The sequence below is a fragment of the Salvelinus namaycush genome, chromosome 16 (genome assembly GCF_016432855.1).
Source record: "Salvelinus namaycush isolate Seneca chromosome 16, SaNama_1.0, whole genome shotgun sequence".
In the NCBI taxonomy this organism is placed as follows: domain Eukaryota; kingdom Metazoa; phylum Chordata; class Actinopteri; order Salmoniformes; family Salmonidae; genus Salvelinus; species Salvelinus namaycush.
This window is the reverse complement of record NC_052322.1, coordinates 35727129-35749162: the sequence shown is the minus strand read 5'-3', so window position 1 is coordinate 35749162 and position 22034 is coordinate 35727129. Positions and strand designations below refer to the sequence as shown.

Here is a 22034-nt window from a genome sequence, read left to right as displayed (position 1 = left end):
GGAAGAAGGAGGTGACACCGCGCACCTAGCCTACTTCCTCAACTTATCCAGGAGTAGCAGACTCTAGCTCCACACACTTATGGGAAGTCTACTAAAGTAGTGCCTGAAACAGGTGGATTCTCCCTCGCACAGCTACACACAACATATTGGGTTTTTTTTGTTCTGAGAAGGACCGGCATCACCACAAAATGAATTCGCTCTCAGCTTGGTTTTGGAGTGAGAGTTTCTGGCTTCCACCGAATGTTACTTGGGCGGAACTCGAGCACCCGCCACCAGGAGAGGAGTACCCCAGAGCTGACCAGCTACTCTCATGCTTACCGCTTGCTTTTGGCGTGTTGGCTGTCAGGGTTTTATTTGAGAGGTAGGCTATGTAACAAAGTAACGTGTATTGACTTGTCTTTGTAAACAAAAGATTTCCGCATTTGATATGTGTCAAAGATTTAGCGGTATAAACCAAGGCCAAGTCCTTGGCTAAACTGATTGTGTGTGTGTGTGTGTGTGTGTGTGTGTGTATGCGCGCGCGCGCTTAGTAAGCGCCAGTCAGAGGAACTAATTAGCGAACTGCCCTTGGGCCATGATAGGCCTATAAGGAGGCATTGTTTTCTGATGATAGGTTCCCAACACTACTCTAGTCTATATAATTTAGGCTATTGACACAAACACTATTGTGGAAAATACTATTAGTATGCTACTGTGTGTAGGCCAACAGTAGGCTACGAATAGCCACTGAGTATACAACGTTTGGATCATAGGTGTCTTGTTTAACCTGAAGGGTAGCCTAATTTAGTTTTTTTTGTGCCACTGGTGTGAGAGAAGCAGTAACCCTTCTGGCTTCATTGACCTGTGTTCTATTAAACGCCATACAGTCCCTTAGTAACCAGGCTTTGAGTAATCTCTGTAACCAATAAATACATTCTCGCGAGTAATTTGGTCAACTGCACTGATGCTAATCTTTGTAGAGGGACGAAGTTCACGCAAACTGACTGCTGCAAGTGACATGGCCATTGGATTATATTGTGTGCATCTCTAACGTCTAAAATGGCTCTTCTCTTTGTATCCTTTTCTTTCAAAGGCCTTATCTTTGTGTCCCTTTTGGCTGTTTTGATGTGAAATAAGCAAAGGAACTGGTAAAAGTGAATAGTCGATGTGTCTATCCATATTTGTATTTTATTTCACCTTTATTTAACTAGGCAAGTCAGTTAAGAACAAATTCTTATTTACAATGACGACCTAGGAACAGTGGGTTAACTGCCTTGTTCAGGGGCAGAACGATAGATGTTTACCTTGTCAGTTTGGGGATTCAATCTAGCAACCTTTTGGTTACTGGCACAAAGCTCTAACCACTAGGCTGCCTACTGCCCCATCTGCTTTCTATTAACTATCCACATGATTTCAGATTATTGTAAATGAGGGTGAAGGAATGGAAACACAAGATTATTGATGATATGCACTACTGGTGTTCTCTTCTGTGTACCACAGTAGAATTGGATGCTGGCTGTCTGCTTATCCAAATAGGTAATTTGAATTCTCTGCATAGCAAGCCCTCTCCTGAACAGATGCTTTCTAAAATGTTAGCTGGGCATATGTTTAGGCCTAGGTAGTACATTGGATTGTGTGATAGGAAGGAAGTGAATGTTTGAATGGGTCAGAGGCAGTACACTGAGGTCGGGGAGGTCTTGTGATAGACACTAACCAGCAAACTGAGGTCTGTCTCACTCTCAGCAAGGAGCTTTCTCCTCCTGACCCACCTCCCTCTCACATGACAGCTCATCAGCCTCCTCTGTTTAGAGTTAGTGCTACATTCCTCCTCATACTCTCCCTCTGACTGTCTGTTTTCCTTCACAACCCTTTCTCATTCTAACTGCTTTTCTCTTACACACATACACCCACTGCACATACAATACATTTGTGGGTAAACTGTGGAGGCGCCGTGTCTGTTTGTGGAATAGGTCCCTGGTGAAAGCCGTGATCTTCTCTGCTGAGGTTTCTGGAGAACTGTAGGTACTGTAGAGCCAACCCTGTGTCCATGTTTAATATTGCTCTCTCTCTCTGGTGCTGTGTGTGTGTTTAGGCTAGTAGCCAAGCCCTGTGCCAACATACTTCAGATTCAGGCTGGAGAGAGCCGGCGAGCCCAGCCCAACGCTGTCCTGGAGAGGGTGTTTACATCCACAACGGTACTTAAAGCATTGGTCTCATACGCTGCTGCTGGGTGGACAAATGCAGCATTGTGACCTGAAATGTTTCTTATGTTATTGCTCACGGTGTAAAAGCAATTCACCACATGTAAATGAATGGGATGTTCTGTAAATGCAAGTGGATTAGTGGAAGTAAAAAAATAAATAGGTTGGATTTTTATCATTTCCACTTATCGTAGATGTATTCCACACTGATGAACTTGATTTTTACTTGCTACTCAGGAAAGTGTAATCAGATTTTGTTGATTACTGTCCAAAGCCAATTAGCTCTCTAAGATGCCAGTCTGTTTTGTCTGTAGCCAACTTTCCTTTGACTTGTTTAGCAGGGCAGCAATGTAGTGTTTTTGACTCTAAAGCAGTGTCTCTGTCTCCTGCGCCTTTTCCTCAGAGTCCAGACTCGCGGCGGGTTGAGGGGCTCTCTAAGCAGCTGGACTGGGATGTGCGGAAAGTCCAGAGATGGTTCCGACTCCGGAGGAACCAGGACAAGCCCAGTACACTCACAAAGTTCTGCGAGAGCATGTAGGTTCTGAAAAGTCTTAATCAATCTAGATGCACTAGCTTCAGCATTGCTGTTCTGTTTCTTTTCTTTATGTTTCCTTTGCTCTTTGTTTTGCATCATAGGTGGAGGTTGACGTTTTATACCGGTATATTTACCTATGCAATTCGCTATCTGTGGGTGGTGAGTTGAATTGACTTCTACTGCACTACACTAAATAACTTTAATATAATTCAAACACACTTTAAATTGAAAGGAGCCCTTTTAAAATTGTTGTTACTATAGGAAAGAAAGTAACAATAAGAATAACATGCTGACTATGCAGATTGCTTTCAAGAGGAAGTCATATTGATAAGCATTGTTATCCTCTTTGATTATCTTTGACATGTGCATGTCCTCCTCTAGTCTCCTTGGATGTGGGACACACGGCAATGCTGGTACAACTACCCATTTCAGGTGAAGGATCTACATACCAAGTACCTAAATACCATGATCATTCATCTAAATAGTCTACAGAGGAAGATTCAATTCCTAACCATAGGGGTTGTTCATGTTCTCAATATGGCCCACACCTTGCTTCCACAGACGCTGAGTCCTGGCCAGTACAACTACTATGTAGCTGAGCTGGCCTTCTACTGGTCCCTGATGTTCTCCCAGTTTACAGACATCAAAAGGAAGGTGAGTCAGGTGACTGGGTTGGAGGGGCACGGTGGGTGGACTTGTAGTGGGGTAGGTGGACATTGAAAATGCAGCTATTGTGCTCCCCTCTCTCAAAAACACTAATCCTACCACCACTTCAGTCAGTGGCTTTCATTCATGCTAATTGGCCAATCTATTGTAGCTGGTATGCAAGCCATTTAAATCCACTTGATTTTCTGGAAAGTCTTTGGTCGTTTAGCAAGAATTGGTGCCAGTATGTCCTGTTTTTGTTACTTCATTTCAGAGACACTTTCGTCTCACTCTAGGTTAGCAAGGTAATTATTGTTTTGTAATAGAAGGCCTACGATACTGTGTAAACTCTGATGAACAGGTTAGACGCAGCAGTGAGTTTCTGTAGAGGCATAGTTTGGGACAGGAGTTTATGTATGAAGCACTAGCCCAGAGTCCAATCCTACTGAGAGTAGACCTAATCCATTGTCACATGGGTGCTGCTGGAAGAGGTAGAATTACATTAGCACTGTGCTGTTCTCTGGTAGTGGGTCAAGGGGAAAGGAAGATTTTTTATTTGTATCACTTAGCAAGTTTTGCATGTTGTATGAGGTTGTAAAGGTTTCCAATACTCCTATGTTTGACCCTAGCATCTTTGTACACCATTACAAATGCAAAGATCCTTAAGCAGGAGCAATGAAGACAAACACATTGCAAAATCAATGTCGTTTCAAGTTAAGAAAATATACTCAGTACATGTAATCTAGTTTAATATATAACTAAAAGTATCTGGTGAAGTTTCTAGGAGATCATTAATCATGTGTGGAAGAATTCTCATTGCCAAGCAGATGCAGCCTTTTCAAAAGCTGGTGACGACATTGTGTCAGGTCAATGAACTTGTTGGGATGGTTTAATAGACCAGGTTGTTGTGACCTTGGTTCCACTCACTCAGTGATTCTATGCGTTTTATTGGAATGAAATGGCATGTGTGTAAATATTTTTCCCTCCCCCTCTCTCTCCCCCCTTGTCTACCTCTTTATCTATCTATCCCTCTATTTCTTTGTTTACCTTTGTCCTCTGACAGGATTTCCTCATCATGTTTGTCCATCACCTGGCCACCATAACTCTCATCACCTTCTCCTACTGTAACAACATGCTGCGAATAGGCACTATGGTCATGTGTGTCCATGATGCCTCCGACATCGTGCTGGAGGTAGATAAAATGTCAAGTGCCTATACTAGAGCAATGTATTTAGAAGGTTGGCCAATGCGGTTTCTGCATTATGATGTACTTACATGACACTTCAACATTCTATGGCAGCCATGTTAGCTCCTCATTAACAGTACATGGGGAATATTTAAATAATGCTATGTAACTGAATGTCTAGAATTAGAACAATATTCAAAAAGTAAATTTCTTTTCAAAATATTTGGCTTTGGCCTATGCTATACTGTATGTGTAGAGCTGTCTTTTTACTGGCTGAGGTGGTTCCACACAAAACTGAAATATTATTTATGGTGTATGTGGGTGTGAGTACGGGGTTTCACCCAGGCGAGTGTTTACTCTGTGTTTGAACAGCTGTGTGCACTACTGCTGCACTTAGCTAATACCTGTTTAACTGGAATCTGACTGTTTAACATGTCTGTTTACCAAGGTATAGCAAGAGGTGTCATTGAAGGAGAATTAAACATGTTTGCTGGTTTGCTATCTGTACTCATGTGCCTATTCATTTCCTTCCCCCCCAAGTTGGCCAAGTTGGCCAATTATGCAAAGTACCAGCGGATTTGTGACACCGGCTTTGTAGTATTCAGCATCGTCTTCTTCATCACGCGACTTGTCATCTATCCCTTTTGGTAAGGGGGGGTACATATTGAATTATGCAACAAGGCACAGAGCTGCGTTATCTAACTCCAGCCATTCTGTCCTTAGCACTGTAGGATAGATGTATAATTCATTAGATTTCTATAAAAGGATTTGTCTCTTTGGCGTCTCCTTGTGACGGTGCCCTGGTAACGCGTGTGCTTGGTTGTGTGTGTCTGTGTTGAAGGATCATATACAGTGTGCTGGTGGAGAGCTGGGAGATTGTCGGTCCGTACAGGTCCTGGTGGCTGTTGAACAGCCTGCTTCTGGTCCTGCAGTCTCTTCATGTCTTCTGGTTCTACCTCATCGCTAGAATCGCCATCAAAGCCATATTCAAGGGCAAGGTGTGTATGTGTGTTTAACTTTACTCTGTCTGAATAATAGTGAACCTATGGTAGCAACAGTGATAGTTTGTGTAATATGCTCACGTTGTAGACCTAAAAATAAACATTTGCCAATATCAAAACATTTGTCCTTTTACGCAGACCACCTATTTAGGTTTAGCGAGGAAAAACAGTAATACGTTGATGATCTGATTCCTTGTATGATTCCTTTGCAGACTATTCATTGTTACTGAGCACAAACTCTGTCCCTTTTTAAAAGGTGGCGAAGGATGACCGCAGTGACATCGAGAGCAGCTCAGAAGAGGAGACGGACACCAATGTCAAGAGCAGGAACAAGTCACAACCCAACGGTAGCGAGCAATCACCAAAAAAAGACAACGGGACCAATGGCTTCACCAAAGGTGGAACAAAAGACCACTGAACACAGGGAGAGGTGATTATGAACTGGACACGGGGGTCTCTGAAATGGATCCCCTCTGCTGTGTGCCACTTAAATGGGTCCCAGCTCTGTTTAACTGAACTTCAACTCTTCTTTCACTTTCAGAAAAACAAACCCTCTCAGAACTGGTGTGGGTTGTGAAGACGATGATAAAATTGACAATGTTTGCTGCCTTGAGGACCTATTTATCACTGTGTGTTTCTTTGTATCAAGTTTACAACTTTGCCTTTGCTTATAGTAGAAATAGGGGAGGAAAGTTTTCATAGAAGTTTTACCGGTCAAATACTGCTTCTTCATTTCTACAATGTTTTGATAACTCACTTTTTTTTACTTGGAGAGAGCTTTATAGATGAAACCGGTGATATTTTAATGGTTGTAAGAGATTGTGTGCCTTACTGAATATGCTGCCTCCCCTCATTTGAGGGGGAAAAAATAAAGTAGAAATTATCTGTATTTTTCTCATTAAAAACCTTTATTTGAACCAAATCATTAGTTAACATCTTTCGACAACCAAAACTTTAGCAATGGCACTCAAGTAACCTCAGTGAACACATTCATATCAGACACTGTTCAGCCCATGGCTGTTTGAAGCCCATTGTCATGTAACTCTATACTAGTAGAAAGAATGGAGGGATCAAACAAATACTGTCAAGGGATTGGTTTTTATTTAGCCTTCTCAGGCTAAATTAGTCAAGTTTTTTGGTGGTGACATTTTTAAAAAGGTAATTTTTGTTTAGTATTTGATTTTTGCACACTGGTCCATCATCTCAAACATGTCTTCACTGAAGTCGTTATACTGCAGACTGAAAGAGAGGAAGGCAAATGTCAGAAGAACCCTTACACTTTTCACATGACAAATTGTGATAGCACAAATTTCACAACAGCAGTAGGGATTACGAAACAACGTGTCTTTTGCGTGTGGTACAGAGGAGGCTGTGGAAGGAGCTATAGGAGGTCATGCTCATTGTAATGGCTGGAATGGATTTCTTTGGAACGTATCAAACACAGCAAACATATGGAAACCACATGTTTGACTAACATTTATTCCATTCCAGCCATCACAATGAGCTTGTCCTCCTATAGCTCCTCCCACTAGCCTCTGGTGTGGTCCTATATAAATCGCACTGAACACTAAAACATGAATACTATTGTATAGAGAACCATCAATACTGCTACAATGTATCAGTGGAATCCACCACTACTTGGCTCACTCACTTCATCTCCTGCATGGTGCGACTATCCTGCATGACTTGGACCAGGGCTGGGACTGAGGTGTCAGTCAGATGGTTGTTCTTCAGGACCAGGCTCTTCAGGAAGCCACTGGCCCTCACCGCCGCACTCAGGTCTCCAACACAGGCATCCGTCAGCTGGATCATCTCAACACTAACACACACACACCATTATCTCAGTTTTGCCAAGGACTTAGCCTTGGTATATACCTCTAAATCTTTGATGTGACATATCACACACACAAAGTGAGAGGATTCAAGTGTTACACTGATCCGGAGACGCACACTGTCTGTTCACTTACTCCAGGTGCTCCAGACTGCACCGTTTGTTTCCCAGTGCGACCCAGAGGTGTTTGGCTCCTTCGTCTCCTATTTTGTTCAGGCCCACAGACAGTGTTCTCAGTCCAGAGGTCCCACTGCTCAGCAAAACGCCCAACTCCTTGAAGACCAGGGTAGTCAACTCACAGCGTACCAAGCTGCAACAGAAAACCCTAATTGGTTCTGATACAAAGGCATGAATCGTCTCGTTTCCAAGGGGTTCCCAGACTACAACAGATAATACACTCAATACATAACAAGCATGCTGCGGACTGTAGTACCGCAGTTTCTCCAGTGGGCATCCAGGCTTGTTGAGGGCCTTACACAGCTGCAGTGCCCCCTCCTGGCCCAACGCATTCACAGACAGATCCAGCTCAGTCAGCCTACAGCCTTCTGACTGCAAGGCCTCAGCCACACCAGCACAACACGCAGCTGTCAACTCATTATCAAACAATCTGGCAAGGGATAGACCAGAAAGGGAATCAGGAGAGATACTCTGCATGTCATATCACAAATCTCCATATCTGAGCAATGTGTTGTTTTTTATTTGTCCTAGAGACTTGAGTGAGCTATAATAACTGCATCCATTATCTATCTGGTCCTTACATCAGGCTTTGCAGTTGGCAGCAGGGATATTGGAGAGCCTTGGCCAGCCAATCCACCCCCTGGTCGGTGAGGCAGTTCTGTGCCAGGTTCAGTATTCTCAGCTCTGATTGGCCAACGCACAGTGCAGTTGACAAGGCCTCCATGGACCCCCCCGTCAACTCACACCTCGGTAACCTTCACAAAGTCAACTAATTACAGGCTAATAATGATATTTGAACTGTCAGTCATAGATGTATTCTTCTTCCAAAATGATACCATTACAATATCTTTGCTAGAGTACGTACTGAAGCTCCTGCAGTTTGCAGTGAGGGCTTCCCAGTGCATGGCTCAGCTTCCTGAGCCCCTGGTCATGGAGCGTATTCCCCCTCAGCTCCAACACGCGGAGATGGGATTTCTCTGAGGTCAGGACTGCCACCAGGTCCCCACAGCAAGCCTCTGTTAACCCACACACTGGAAGTCTACAGAAACCAATCATCATCCATTTAGATACAACAAACAGATCAAGTGACTTTACTATTACGTAATTCAATAGCATGCGCCAAATGCCAATACAACCCTGTTATAAGGAAGTTATAGTGTTATAATTAAGTTTATGGTGCCATATGTTTTAAATGCTTTATATTCAGTCTATGAGTAGTATGGGACCTCGTCTTCAATAACCTATTGAAATTGAGAACATTTTGAAATCGTAATTTACTGTAACACCGCCATCAATATTAGATTGTGCATTACATTTGAATGGCATGATGCAAACACTGTAAATGTCATATTCTGTGAAGTAAGATGGAACTCACTTTAATGTTTGTATGTTGCAGTCCCCAAGTCCTGTGCAAAGAACTTTGAAGCCTGTGTCACCCATGGGGTTGTAGGACATATCCAGCTCTGTGGTCCTTCCCTGGCTGAGGGCTGAGGCCAGGTGAGCGAGAGCCCCAGCACTAAGAGAGCTCTGAACCAGGCTGTGGACAAAACAAATGAAGAGATGTGCATGAATATGCAGCTTTGGTGATGTTTTAAAGGGCAACTCCGCAGTTGAAACAATAACAAAGCAGCCACCTAACCAGTGTTGGTAAAAAACTGAGGAATGGGGCTGGAGAAATGTAACCACTCAAATTCATAGACAGAGCTATGGATACAAGGACTGACCATCCATGATATCAAAATTCTAGTTTTAACCATGTTGAGGCTAGTGTTTGTTTCCAATTGTTGTTTACAAACATGGGAGTAAAATATGCTTATATTTGGGGTTCTGATGGGGTAAGACAGTTGAGCTAAAATCATGAGGCATTTATATTCTTCAAGAATCAATGGGTATATATCATTAACTTATGTCCTAAAATGAATATAGCAACTGCAGATTTCCCCTTTAAGAACTGTTAAAATTGTACAAAATGTGACATTTTTGTTACGTAAATGTTTTGGAATTAATTTATACAATGTACAGTAACCTACATACCATGCATACAGTAAATCATACTGTAATATGTCTCTTTCCACTATCTGGAAAGGAACAGTAATTACAGATCATTTGTTTGCGACAAAAAATCGAATCAAATTTTAATAGTCACATTTTTTATTTGTTTAACCTTTATTTAACTAGGTAAGTCAGTTAAGAACAAATTCCTATTTACAATGACGGCCTACCCCGGCCAAACCCAGATGACATTGGGCCAATTGTGCGCCGCCCTATGGGACTCCCAATCACAGCCGGTTGTGGTTTCTTTGCAGCAATTTGACCATAAAGGCCTGATTCAAAACCTATTCCTCCTCAGGAGACTGAAAAGAGTTGGCATGAGTCCTCAGATCTTCAAAAGATTTTACAGCTGCACCATTGAGAGCATCCTGACAGGTTGCATCACTGCCTGGTATGGCAACTGCTCGGCCTCTGACCGCAAGGCACTACAGAGGGTAGTGCGTATGGCCCAGTACATCACCGGGGCCAAGCTTCCTGCCATCCAGGACCTTTATACCAGGCGGTGTCAGAGGAAGGTCCTAAAAATCGTCAAAGACTCCAGCCACCCTAGTCATAGACTGTTCTCTCTGCTACTGCACGGCAAGCGATACCGGAGTGCCAAGTCTAAGTCCAAGAGGCTTCTCAACAGCTTCTACCCCCAAGCCATAAGACTCCTGAACAACTAATCAAATGGCTACCCAGACTATTTGCACCCCCCCCCCCCCCCCACGCTGCTACTACTCTCTGTTATTATCTATACATAATTATCTCAATTACCTCGACACCGGTGCCACCGCACATTGACTCTGTACCGGCACTGTAAGATCTACACCTGTTGTATTCGGCACATGTGACAAATAACATTTGATTTGATTCACGCAGTCTCCTCTGAACAGTTGATGTTGAGATGTGTCTGTTACTTGAACTCTGTGATGCATTTATTTGGGCTGCAATCTGAGGTGCAGTTAACTCTAATGAACGTATCCTCTGCAGCAGAGGTAACTCTGGGTCTTCCTTTCCTGTGGCGGTCCTCATGAGAGCCAGTTTCATCATAGAGCTTGATGGTTTTTGCAACTGCACTTGAAGAAACTTTCAAAGTTCTTGAAATGTACAGATTGACTTCATGTCTTAAAGTAATGATGTAATATGAAAAAGTAATATGATTAAAGTAATATGGACGGTCTTTTACCAAATAAGGCTATCTTCTGTATACCACCCTACCTTGTCACAACACAACTGATTGGCTCAAAAGCATTAAGGAAAGAAATTCCACATATTAACTCTTAACAAGGCACACCTGTTAATTGAAATGCATTCCAGGTGACCTCATGAAGCTGGTTGAGATCATTTTGATTTATTTTACCATTATTTGACTAGGCAAGTCAGTTAAGAACAAATTCTTATCTTACAATGACCCCAGCCAAACCCTCCCCTAACCCGGACAACGCTGAGTCCCTAAGGGACTCCCGATCATGGCCGGTTGTGATACAGCCCGGGATCAAACCAGGGTCTGTAGTGACACCTCTAGCACTAACATGCAGTGCCTTAGACCGCTGCGCCACTCGGGAGCCCCTACATGCACCGAATACAACAGGTAGATCTTACAGTGAAATGCTTACTTACAAGCCCTTAATATAAGCCCAACAATGCAGTTAAGAAAGAAATGTGTTAAGTAATAAAAAATATTTTAAAAAGTAACAAATAATAACAGAGCAGCAGTAAAATAACAATAGCGAGTCTATATACAGGGGGTACCGGTACAGAGTCAATGTGCGGGGGCACCGGTTAATCAAGGTAATTGAGGTAATATGTACATGTAGGTAGAGTTAAAGTGACTATGCATTGATAATAAACAGAGTAGCAGCAGCATAAAAGAGGGGGTGGGGGGGGCAATGTGAATAGTTTGGGTAGCCATTTGATTAGCTATTCAGGAGTCTTATGGCTTGGGGGTAGAAGCTGTTAAGAAGTCTTTTGGACCTAGGCTTAGTGCTCCGGTACCGCTTGCCGTGTGGTAGCAGAGAGAACACTATGACTAGGGTGGCTGGAATCTTTGACAATTTTTAGGGCCTTCCTCTGATATCGCCTGGTATAGAGGTCCTGGAAGGCAGGAAGTTTGGCCCCAGTGATGTACTGGGCCGTACGCACTACCCTCTGTAGTGCCTTGCAGTCGGAGGCCAAGCAGTTGCCATACCAGGCAGTAATATGTATAGCTGTAGAATAGTAGTATTGCGATCCACACTTATAAACCAGGGTCGTTACAGTAGATACATCATTTGTTTGATTATTTGTATGCATGTATGTGGTCCCACAGTGGTAGGATCTGAAAAACATGCTTAAGGTTTCTGTTTTACTTTCTAGTTGCAGATGAGAGGTATTGATTGCCACTGTATCATATCATTTACCAAACTGAATTGGGTCACACTTACTAGCAACAAAATACTAGACAACAAATCACATTGATTTTCTGTTTCCTCAATTACTCACATTATTTTATGAGAGAGACGTATGGCAGGAACCAAAAGGTTGGCTTTTTCCTCAGTTAAATCCTTGCTGCTGTACAGATTCAGCTGATCCCATTCCCCCAGACATGTCACTATATAGCTGAGAGACACACAGTCATGTACACCCAGAACGCCATAGCTGATGCCACGGGCAGACGGAGTGATGATCTCCTTCACCAGCTTCTCATTCTGACGTTGATGGAGCAGATGAAAGCAATGGAGGTGTCTGTCTGTGTGATAGCTCTCCAGTGCCTTCCGAGAGGTGCTTTTAAACCAGCTGCTGAAGTCCATGATGTGGTCAGTGTTGAACTCTCCCAGTTCAGATTCCAGAGGCTTCCTCTGAGAGGGCTCAGAAAGCCCTGCCAGGTAAAGGTCGAGAAACTCTACACAACCCTCATGGTTCTCCAACAGCTCTTCCACACTCACTGCTTCTGACTCGTCTAAGTAGAAGGATGCAGCCAAGAAAAACTCTTGGATCTTCTGGGTGTGGAAGGAGAAAATGCAGTTGTCCGATTCCAGGTCACCATCAACGTGCAGGAAATCTTTAATTGATGTTGGAGTTGTTAGGAACTGTTGTACATCAGTGGAGGCCATTTCTTCTTTGGAGCAGTTTGAATCCGGGCCAAGACAGCAATGGGAAGCCATTCTACCCAGGGAGGTCACCAGGTCTCTGGCATTGGTCGTGTCCAATGACAGTGCCCGAATAAGGTGGATGGTGATATAAACAAACACCTGGGTTAGTGTCTCAGGAAGAATCTCTCCAGCCTCCATTAGAGACTTGTAAATGGAACACGTCATCCAGCAGAATCTAGGAGAGGTGCAGAAATCATAGAACCCCATTGTCCTTTCTATGTTCTCAAACGCTTGACTGGCTACAATTGGATCAGAGAAGAACCTGTCGCAATAGGCCTTCCTCTGGGGTTTCAGAAACCCCAACAGCTCCATGCGGTAGCCATCTAGAGACTCAAGACTGGCTGCGGTAGGCCTTGAGGTCAGCAGTATGGCTGCCCCTTTCAGCAGAGGTCCATGCACCAGGCTGGCCACTAGCATAGAGACTGAGGCTGGCTGCTGAGGGTCCGAGCAGAGGGTCAGGGATGTGGGGGGTTCCAGGCTGTGCTGGTACTGATCCAGCCCATCAAACAGAAACAGCAGAGACTTTGGATTCTGCAGGACTAGAGCCAGGGACTCAGAGGAAAGGTGACTGTAGCACTGAAGCAGCAATGCCTGCAGAGACAGCACCCCCTTATGGGCATTCAAATCCCTGAATGTGAAATGGAAGACACAGGAAAAGTGCTGGAGATGTTTGCCAGTGGCCCAGTCCACTATTAGCTTCTCCAAGGCAGTGGTTCTGCCAACTCCAGCTGGACCAACCACTATAACAGGTTTCGGCTGGTGTCTATCTTCGGGCAATGCAGTTAGAATGGCATGTTGAAATGACTGTGGTTTCTCTTGCATCTGTTTTTCTGACACATCAGGACCAGTAGTCATGAGTGGAATGTAATTATTATCATGCACAACTTTATTTGGCAACTGGCCTCCAAGAAGGGTTGATGTGTCCTCTGACTTCTGCTTTCTATGGGCCAGCAGTGCTGCCTTGTGCATTGTGTGGATAGCTGTCGATAGAAAACAGCAGTTTGAAAAAAGGAACGTTGAGAAACAGAGGGACATTGTTAAGTGACGCAAGCACACGCACGCGCATCAACGCAAAGTTGGCACACATATTGGAGCACAGAGTAGACAGACGCACAGGCATGCGAAAACAAGCATGCAAATACATTTTTCACTATACGGTAAACCATATTGCGGTTTACAGTTTTTCTAGGCGGTTGTACCTGGTTTTAATGTCTATGGATTTCACAAAGTAGCCAACATTTACATGAAAATCACATTCTTATGGGGCGGCGTACACTTACTTTGAAAACAATCCTTTGACGTCGCCATAATGTATCTATAATTCCCGCTGGTGTCTGTCCTGTGCTTTCGTTCGTTCAGAACAATAGACAATAAAATGCTTGGCAGAGGCTTGAAATAGTATGTTTTCGCAAATTAATAAAAATGAATCACAGCCGATGTTGTATCTGTGCAACTGTTCAATATGTTCCGGGTGGCAGCTAGAATAGAGAATGAAAAAGAAGGAAGTGATATGTGCAATATCCTTTATGGACAAGATTCAACAACTCCTTTTTGGGAACGACTTATTCTAATGAACTTGCGGAAACACCTAACGGCAGCAGGGTCTACTAGTTTCAGCCTTCATATACTGTGATTGGTTTCAGCCAGCCAATACTATAGAGCAAGGGTATTCAACCTGGGATCCTAGAGGTACTGCAGGTGGTCCGCGAAAATATGTAGATTTTTTTTTATTTCAATGTTTTTATGAATGTAGCTAGCAACCACATAATTAATTAATTATGAATAACATACATACAGTAGAAAAGAGGAGCATATATTATTTCTAATGATTATTTTTCAACACTCAGTGTCTGACATACACTTTGAAAGAATACCTTCGAGTAGGATACTGCCGCGCTGGTGAGGAATGTGGTCCTGGTTCCAGGGATGGATAGAAAGTCCAATATGGCTGCCAACGCAATGCCATATATTGACATGTGTATATGATGTCCGAATTCAGTAGCTCTACTCTCATTGGTACTAACAATTTGTAAAAAAATATGTGCATGTAGCTGCCGACACCAGCCATCAAGACATCATAGATGAGATCAATGGATCATCAGAAATGGGTACAGAGAGATAGTTAGATATATAGCTACCACAAACAGAACAATGAGCCAGATATTTCACTGGATGTATAAATGTGAAGCATCCGGTTGGCGGTTCCACTCAGTTGCGGTAGGTGCCGTTTAAGATTTTTTTTTTTTTATGAGCGTTATTTGTATTTATATTACAGCATATTGGATGACTGTCATGTATATTCCATTCACCCAGCTCAATGTAACATCGATAGGTTTAGGCTACTACATGATACTCAAATTTTCCCTTTACCCATCAGCTTGCTACATCAGGTTGCTACAACCTAGCCTATTAATCAGTCCCTCCAGGATTCTGCGATTCTGCGATCTCATAATTCAATGCAAAATCAACCAATCAGGGCATATTATGCGAGAGCCCTCAATTTTGACCAATACAATGAACAATGAACAGAAATCAATATCATTTGCCAACTAAAATAACAGCTAACGATCGTGCAAAACAATTTCCAATGTTTTTGGAAACTAGAGAAAGTCGACAATCAACAGTCACTTCGAATCAGAAAAGCATATGAGAATGTCAGAACATTGCCCACAGCAGCGGCAGATCACCATGACTAAAGTGGTAGCAGGGAAGACTGTGGCAAGCGCTGAAAGAATCAAGGTGAGTGGCGTTTTACTCAAACTTTTACTCCGCTAACCTTGGCTTTAGTAGGGTGGTCGGCACTCTGCTCTCCCCAGTCTGTCTATGGAGAGCGCTGCTCAAAGCACTGAGTGCAATTTGTCAGCATTGCGGTTTTAACTCTCTGTAAAACTTAATACGGATCACGAAAGCACAATCTTTTTGGATTTTTTAGAAATTGAATAATAATCAACCACAAGTCTATTTTTTACGTGTTCTGTTCTTTATCTCCCTTACGACCCTTTCAGAAAAAATCACAATCTCAAAATTTTTGAAGACAACTTTTAAGAAAGAAATATCGATCCTCAAATTGAAAGTGATTGATCAGCTTTGAATCTATTTGTTTTTTTAAGAGAATGGGAGAGAGAGAGAGTAGGAATGGGAGGTGCATCTTGTGTTGATAGCAAGCCCCAAACCTGATGGAGAGGAGTGGTGTATGTGAGTGAATGTGTGAGTGGATTATGACAGAGCTGTTTGTTCAGGAAAATAAACAGAATTGAGCACTAGATGTTTCTAATTGTTTTTGTATTATGTATTATGCTTAAATCCGTCCTAAAACTGAGCACATATTACTTTATTTATTGCTTTATATGAAATTAACGTGAAAAAAACCATCGCAAAATGTATTGCAGAATTTCAGAAAGCTGCCGCAAAATCAAGCATTTTGGGCCGCAGAAATAACAAAAAGACACCCTTGATAAAGATGAGCAAAAAATACTGTGTAAATTAAATTATACAAATACTGAGCTACATTGTATGCTCAAAAATATGGGGAAATTATATTATTTTAAATTAATACAATTGCTTATAGAAAAATATTTTGTCTAACAAGGCACCACTGTTTTCAATACCTTTCGATATTTTGGTGTGTGCTTGGGGTTATTTTGTTGCTGGAAGACCCACTTGCGGCCAAGAGTCAGCCTCCTGACGGAGGCGGCAAAAATGTCCTTGTGCTGGGTAAAGTTCATGACGCCGTTGAAACATCTTTATCAAGGGTGCCAATAATTTTGGACCTGACTGTGCAGTGTCGCAACCTGGTCTCAGAGCATGTTGTATTATTCTGTAAGTAAATCCGAGACACCATTTAGTATGATATGTTATTTAGTTGGTATAGTATGTATTTTTTGTGAATGTCCATCACCCATTTCGTATGATATGTTACGAATTACAATTAGTATTATATGTTACGAACTTGCAAAACATACAATATGTTTCCGAATTTGCCAAATGTACAATATGTTATGAATTTGAAAAACGTATGTTATGTTCCGAATTTTAGCTAGTTAGATTAGGGTTAAGTTTAGGAGTTAGGTTCCTAAGGTTAGGATTAGGGGAAGGGTTAGCTAAAATGGTTTAACATTAGGGTTAGGGTTAGCTAGAATGGTTATGGTTAGGGTTGCAAAGTAGCTCAATAGTAGTAAGTAGTTGAAAAGTTGCTAATTAGCTAAAATGTTAAAGTTGTCCTTAATGAGATTTGAACTCACAACCTTTGGGTTGCTAGAAGTTTGCGTTATATGCCCACCTATCTACCCCAACCAACCACCCTTCTTTTGTTTTGGCCATAAGTAACCATCTGTCTTATGTAACCATACCAAATGTAACATATAATACTAATTGGAGCGGCCCGGATTTACATTTACTATGTTACGTCTAGTCTATGAGACCAGGCTGGCTGTTGTGGTGGGGCAGCATGCATCACGTGTCTCCAGGACCCTGTGGGCTGAACCCTTACTCAATGCTGTTGAAGCCCTATGCTCCTAGGAGCTAAAAGAAAAGTAAGTCATGTGTCACCACCAACCAATATATGACTTTACAAATCTCAATCTTATTGAAATTACAGCTTGAATACTCAGTGTCTTTTTTTCCTTACTGGCCCCCATACACACTCAGATTGTAAAACTGATGAACAAAGCATTTGACACAACGGTGGTGTAAATATTTTGTGCCAAACAACTGTTGTGTTAAATGCATTTTACAACCTGGGCGTGTGTGTGGGAAATGTGTTTGTTTTTCAGGTTGAAGTTTCCCTCCATCCAGCCCTACTCAAGAGTAAAAGCGAGGAGAATGATATCAAATCTGGGGCTGGAGAAACGTTAGCGGTTTAGACCGTCGGGCCAGTAACTGAAAGGTTCTTGGTTTGAATCCCCAAGCCGACTAGGTGAAAAATCTGTCCTTGAGCAAGGCACTTAACCCTAATTGCTCCTGTAAGTCACTCTAGATAACAGTGTCTGCTAAATTACTAAAATGTAAAATGTCAAGTGTGTGTGTATTTACAAGCGTATTATTCCAATATGATCCTTTGAACAAATCTGAAGTCCGATGTATCTTCTACATAAAAAAATGTATTTCATCAATAGGACCATGGAAAGGGTGGGTCCCCATAAACCATGTTATAAACTGATTGACCTCATAAACCATATATACAAGTATGTGTGTGTGTGTGTGTGTGAACAGTTCATATACTGTATGAAAAAATACCTGATTAAATAAAACCAATTTTACGAAACCCTTGACTAAGACTGTTGAATCCCTGATAGTTAAAATAGCATGAGAAAATATATTGTTCCTTCATAGATGATTGCTTTGTGAGGTTAAACCAACCTTTTGTTGGTGTCTCTATATTCTCAGAAAGGGGGACGGGGACATTGGCAAATTGAATAAATAAGGCCTGGCAAAATACTAAATCTATATCCTGTTTACCAAGGACCTCCTCCAGTATTACTGTCATCACCATAACTTCCGATGCAAGACTCCAAGCCGAACATACTGCAAGCCAAACATGTCGAAGAGCAGGTTTATTCATAGAGTCCACAGTCATTATGTGATTCCCTAATGGATTGCAGTGAAAACCTGACTGATATAGGACACTTTCATCCAAAGGTGAATGACTTTAAACTGCATTTTCCTCGTGATGTATAGCATGTGTCAAATAAGTCAAGTTGGGAACCACTAGGTCAAATTCTCCAAACATGTTTAATCCATCATGTGACACCTGTCCTTAATCCCATCACATAAAGGCTGGGAAAACAATGAACACAATATACTTTTGGTTGTAAACCAGAAATATGAATCCCTGTTGATCCATCCTGTTCTGATCTAATGAAATGGATTTAGGATCTTCTATGTATGTCATGGAGGACAGAAACATGCAGCTGTGCCCCTCACTGAAGACCACTACTGAATTGGGGGTAGGCCGGATATTGTGGTAGTACATACATTTTTCACAGGTTAGGCGTGAAATTCCATGTTAGTCTCTTCATTGCCACTTCCTCAACATCCTAGACCCCAAAGGTTATTAATTAACCCATTTGAAGCTCCAATGATTTGTAATATTTTGAGAGGGCTGAAAGCCACAACGAAGTGGGTTACAACTGACAATTTCTCACTAGATATGGCCTCTTACACAGATCACAGGTTAGGGTTAGGGTTATTCCATGTCAGACTCTTCAATTCCACTTATCTCCCCAAAGGTTGCCAGGTCAAGCTGTTTCTCGTACATACATTAAATTGGACATTTAAACAGAGTAATGGGAAAATATGATGGTGCAAAAACACAAAAAAATGTGGTCTTGAGTGAATAACATAAAATCCCACTTTTGTATGTGCAATAGGTTATAAAAAGTATCAACAATTTAAAGTGACCTTGTGGTGAGAGCGAGAGATGTAATGATGAAGTGAGATGAGACGTTTGGATTATTATTTACATTCTTTAATTAAAGTTCTCTCTGTACGCATATAATGGCTTGAAAAAACAACCCCAATATAAATGAAGAAAAAGATCCAAAGGGGAATGTTAGAAAAAGATCCAAAGGGGAATGTTAGAAAAAGATCCAAAGGGGAATGTTAGAAAAAGATCCAAAGGGGAATGTTAGAAAAAGATCCAAAGGGGGATGTTAGTTGGTTGTCTACACAGTGAAGAAAATCCACATTTGGTTTTGTATTCACACACATCTATTTCCTGCTCTTATGCAAGATGAACTCTTTACATCTTCAATGGTCTTAATAATAACTTAAATGGATTACGTTTTGATAAAAGCCAGGCTGAAACTCTCCCCCAAAAGAGTCTTTATCAACAGGATCATATTGCCCCTTTCAGGTTAGAATGTGGTTTAAACATCAAGGAGGCAAACTGTGGGTTAACTGAGACCTGCATGTAATGACCCTGCATGTAAATCCATCTCTCGTGAGGTATTAGCTACAATATCTGCTGTACAGAAACTATTCCACAATGGGTGGTACCACATACACATAGTTCTGCAGTAGACTCTTCATGCTATAAAAACACCTGTTGCCAGTCAACATGCATGAGGACCTGTCTAATCTAATTTAGTCTGCCTGACCTCTGATCATGCAGGTAACATCAGTGGAACAATCCTCTATATGTTTTCAAGGGTGAAGGATAATGACGATTAAAAAAAACATCTACAGAAATATAGACATTAAAAAAAGCAGACATTTTTTTCAAAGCATGAGTAAAAACACTGTCCAAGCTCTGTCCCACTCCCAAAATAATATCACCCAGGAATACACTGGGCACATATGACACCGCTCATTCAGCTCTCCTCTCCTTCTTTCCTCTCTTCATGTACCAAGGACATGAATTCTTTGCCATTCAGCCTCATCTAGCCTTGGTATAGAATAACTGATAACTAGCCTTAGGAAATCATTGGGGAAAGAAGTCACACTTCCACTTTGCACAAATCTTTATTTGACTTGCTGTAATACAGAGATAAAGACTGTATTAAAGGCATACATTCAATCTAACAATGTCTTCATTGTGTCTTTATTGAAAATGAAACCAGTCTTCCTTTATTCCCCATTTCAATAAGGAAAGAGCAATACCAGGATGTCCGCCCCTCCAGCATCACGACTCTGGACGGTTCTGACTTAGAATATGTGAACAACTACAAATACCTAGGTGTCTGGTTAGACTGTAAACTCTCCTTTCAGACTCAAGACATCAAGCATCTCCAATCCAAAATTAAATCTAGAATCGGCATCCTATTTCGCAACAAAGCATCCTTCACTCATGCTGCCAAACATACCCTCGTAAAACTGACCATCCTACCGATCCTCGACGATGTCATTTACAAAATAGCCTCCAACACTCTACTCAACAAATTGGATGCAGTCTATCACATTGCCATCCGTTTTGTCACCCAAGCCCCATATACTACCCACCACTGTGACCTGTACGCTCTCATTGGCTGGCCCTCGCTTCATACTCGTCGCCAAACCCACTGGCTCCAGGTCATCTACAAGTCTCTGCTAGGTAAAGCCCCGCCTTATCTCAGCTCACTGGTCACCATAGCAGCACCCACCCGTAGCACGCGCTCCAGCAGGTATATTTCACTGGTCAATCCCAAAGCCAATTCTTCCTTTGGCCGCCTTTCCTTCCAGTTCTCTGCTGCCAATGACTGGAACGAACTGCAAAAATCACTGAAGCTGGAGACTCATATCTCCCTCGCCAGCTGTCAGAGCAGCTCACAGATCACTGCACCTGTACATAGCCCATCTGTAAATAGCCCATCCAACTACCTCATCCCCATACTGTATTTATTTATCTAGGTCCTTTGCACCCCAGTGTGTCACGATCGTCTTGATATGAGAGATTGGACCAAGGCGCAGCATGATATGAATACATCTTCTTTTTTATTATACGAAGACGTAACACGAAACACTTATACAAACTAACAAAAACAACAAACGACCGTGAAGCTACAAACGCAAGTGCACACACAAACTACTTACGTTCAACATAGACTAGACATAGACAATGACCCACAAACAGCTAAAGCCTATGGCTGCCTTAAATATGGCTCCCAATCAGAGACAACAATAACCAGCTGTCTCTAATTGAGACCCAATTCAGGCAACCATAGACTTTCCTAGACACCTACACTGAACACTAAACCATCTATTCTACTAAACCCCCTAAACCAAACAACACCCTAGACAATACAAAAATACATACTTCACCATGTCACACCCTGACCTAACTAAAATAATAATGAAAACAAAGATAACTAAGGCCAGGGTGTGACATAACCCCCCCTTAAGGTGCGAACTCCGGGCGCACCAGCATAAAGTCTAGGGGAGGGTCTGGGTGGGCGTCTGTCCACGGTGGCGGCTCTGGCACTGGTCGTGGTCCCCACCCCACCATAGTCACTACCCGCTTACGTAGCCTCCTCCAAATGGCCACCCTCCACATTAACCCCACTGGATTAAGGGGCAGCACCGGACTAAGGGGCAGCACCGGACTAAGGGGCAGCACCGGACTAAGGGGCAGCACCGGACTAAGGGGCAGCACCGGACTAAGGGGCAGCACCAGGATAAGGGGCAGCACCAGGATAAGGGGCAGCACCAGGATAAGGGGCAGCACCAGGATAAGGGGTAGCTCCGGACTGAGGGACGGCAGCTCCGGACTGAGGGACGGATCCTGGCTGGATGACTGCTCTGGCGGATCTTGGCTGGACGGCTCTGGCGGATCATGGCTGGCTGACGGATCTGGCTGCTCATGGCTGGCTGACGGATCTGGCTGCTCATGGCTGGCTGAC

The 22034-nt window shown here is 42.5% G+C and overlaps 3 protein-coding genes across 6 annotated transcripts in view; 1 reads left to right on the top strand and 2 right to left on the bottom strand.

Moving 5' to 3' along the window:
• Nucleotides 1–6436, top strand: LOC120061373 (ceramide synthase 5-like). 2 transcript variants are annotated; one of them, XM_039011145.1, is made up of 11 exons: nucleotides 1–361; nucleotides 2072–2174; nucleotides 2584–2714; nucleotides 2817–2874; nucleotides 3097–3147; nucleotides 3277–3369; nucleotides 4424–4552; nucleotides 5087–5193; nucleotides 5388–5544; nucleotides 5804–5977; nucleotides 6089–6436. In XM_039011145.1, the coding sequence occupies exons 1-10, from the start codon at nucleotides 189–191 to the stop codon at nucleotides 5963–5965; spliced, it is 1164 nt and encodes a 387-aa protein (XP_038867073.1). In that variant the 5' UTR covers nucleotides 1–188; the 3' UTR covers nucleotides 5966–5977; nucleotides 6089–6436. The 2 variants fall into 2 exon arrangements, with proteins under 2 accessions (XP_038867073.1, XP_038867072.1); XM_039011144.1 differs by having other exon boundaries at nucleotides 5804–6436.
• si:ch73-233m11.2 (NACHT, LRR and PYD domains-containing protein 3) lies at nucleotides 6433–14204 on the bottom strand. Of its 3 annotated transcripts, XM_039011112.1 has the most exons (9): nucleotides 14001–14204; nucleotides 12071–13700; nucleotides 8931–9092; nucleotides 8421–8594; nucleotides 8137–8310; nucleotides 7812–7985; nucleotides 7515–7688; nucleotides 7199–7366; nucleotides 6433–6786 (listed from the first exon to the last, which is right to left on the bottom strand). In XM_039011112.1, exons 1-9 carry the CDS (start codon nucleotides 14026–14028, stop codon nucleotides 6717–6719), a joined length of 2754 nt encoding a protein of 917 aa, XP_038867040.1. In that variant the 5' UTR covers nucleotides 14029–14204; the 3' UTR covers nucleotides 6433–6716. The 3 variants fall into 3 exon arrangements, with proteins under 3 accessions (XP_038867040.1, XP_038867041.1, XP_038867042.1); XM_039011113.1 differs by lacking the exon at nucleotides 7812–7985; XM_039011114.1 differs by lacking the exons at nucleotides 7812–7985; nucleotides 8137–8310.
• A 1481-nt stretch (nucleotides 14205–15685) lies between these two features.
• LOC120061651 (keratin, type II cytoskeletal 8-like) overlaps nucleotides 15686–22034 on the bottom strand; it is a 31972-nt gene continuing 25623 nt past the window's right edge. Inside the window, exon 9 of the mRNA XM_039011551.1 lies at nucleotides 15686–15718. Coding sequence (XP_038867479.1) covers nucleotides 15686–15718 — 33 coding nt within the window. The remainder of the gene's footprint in view (nucleotides 15719–22034) is intronic.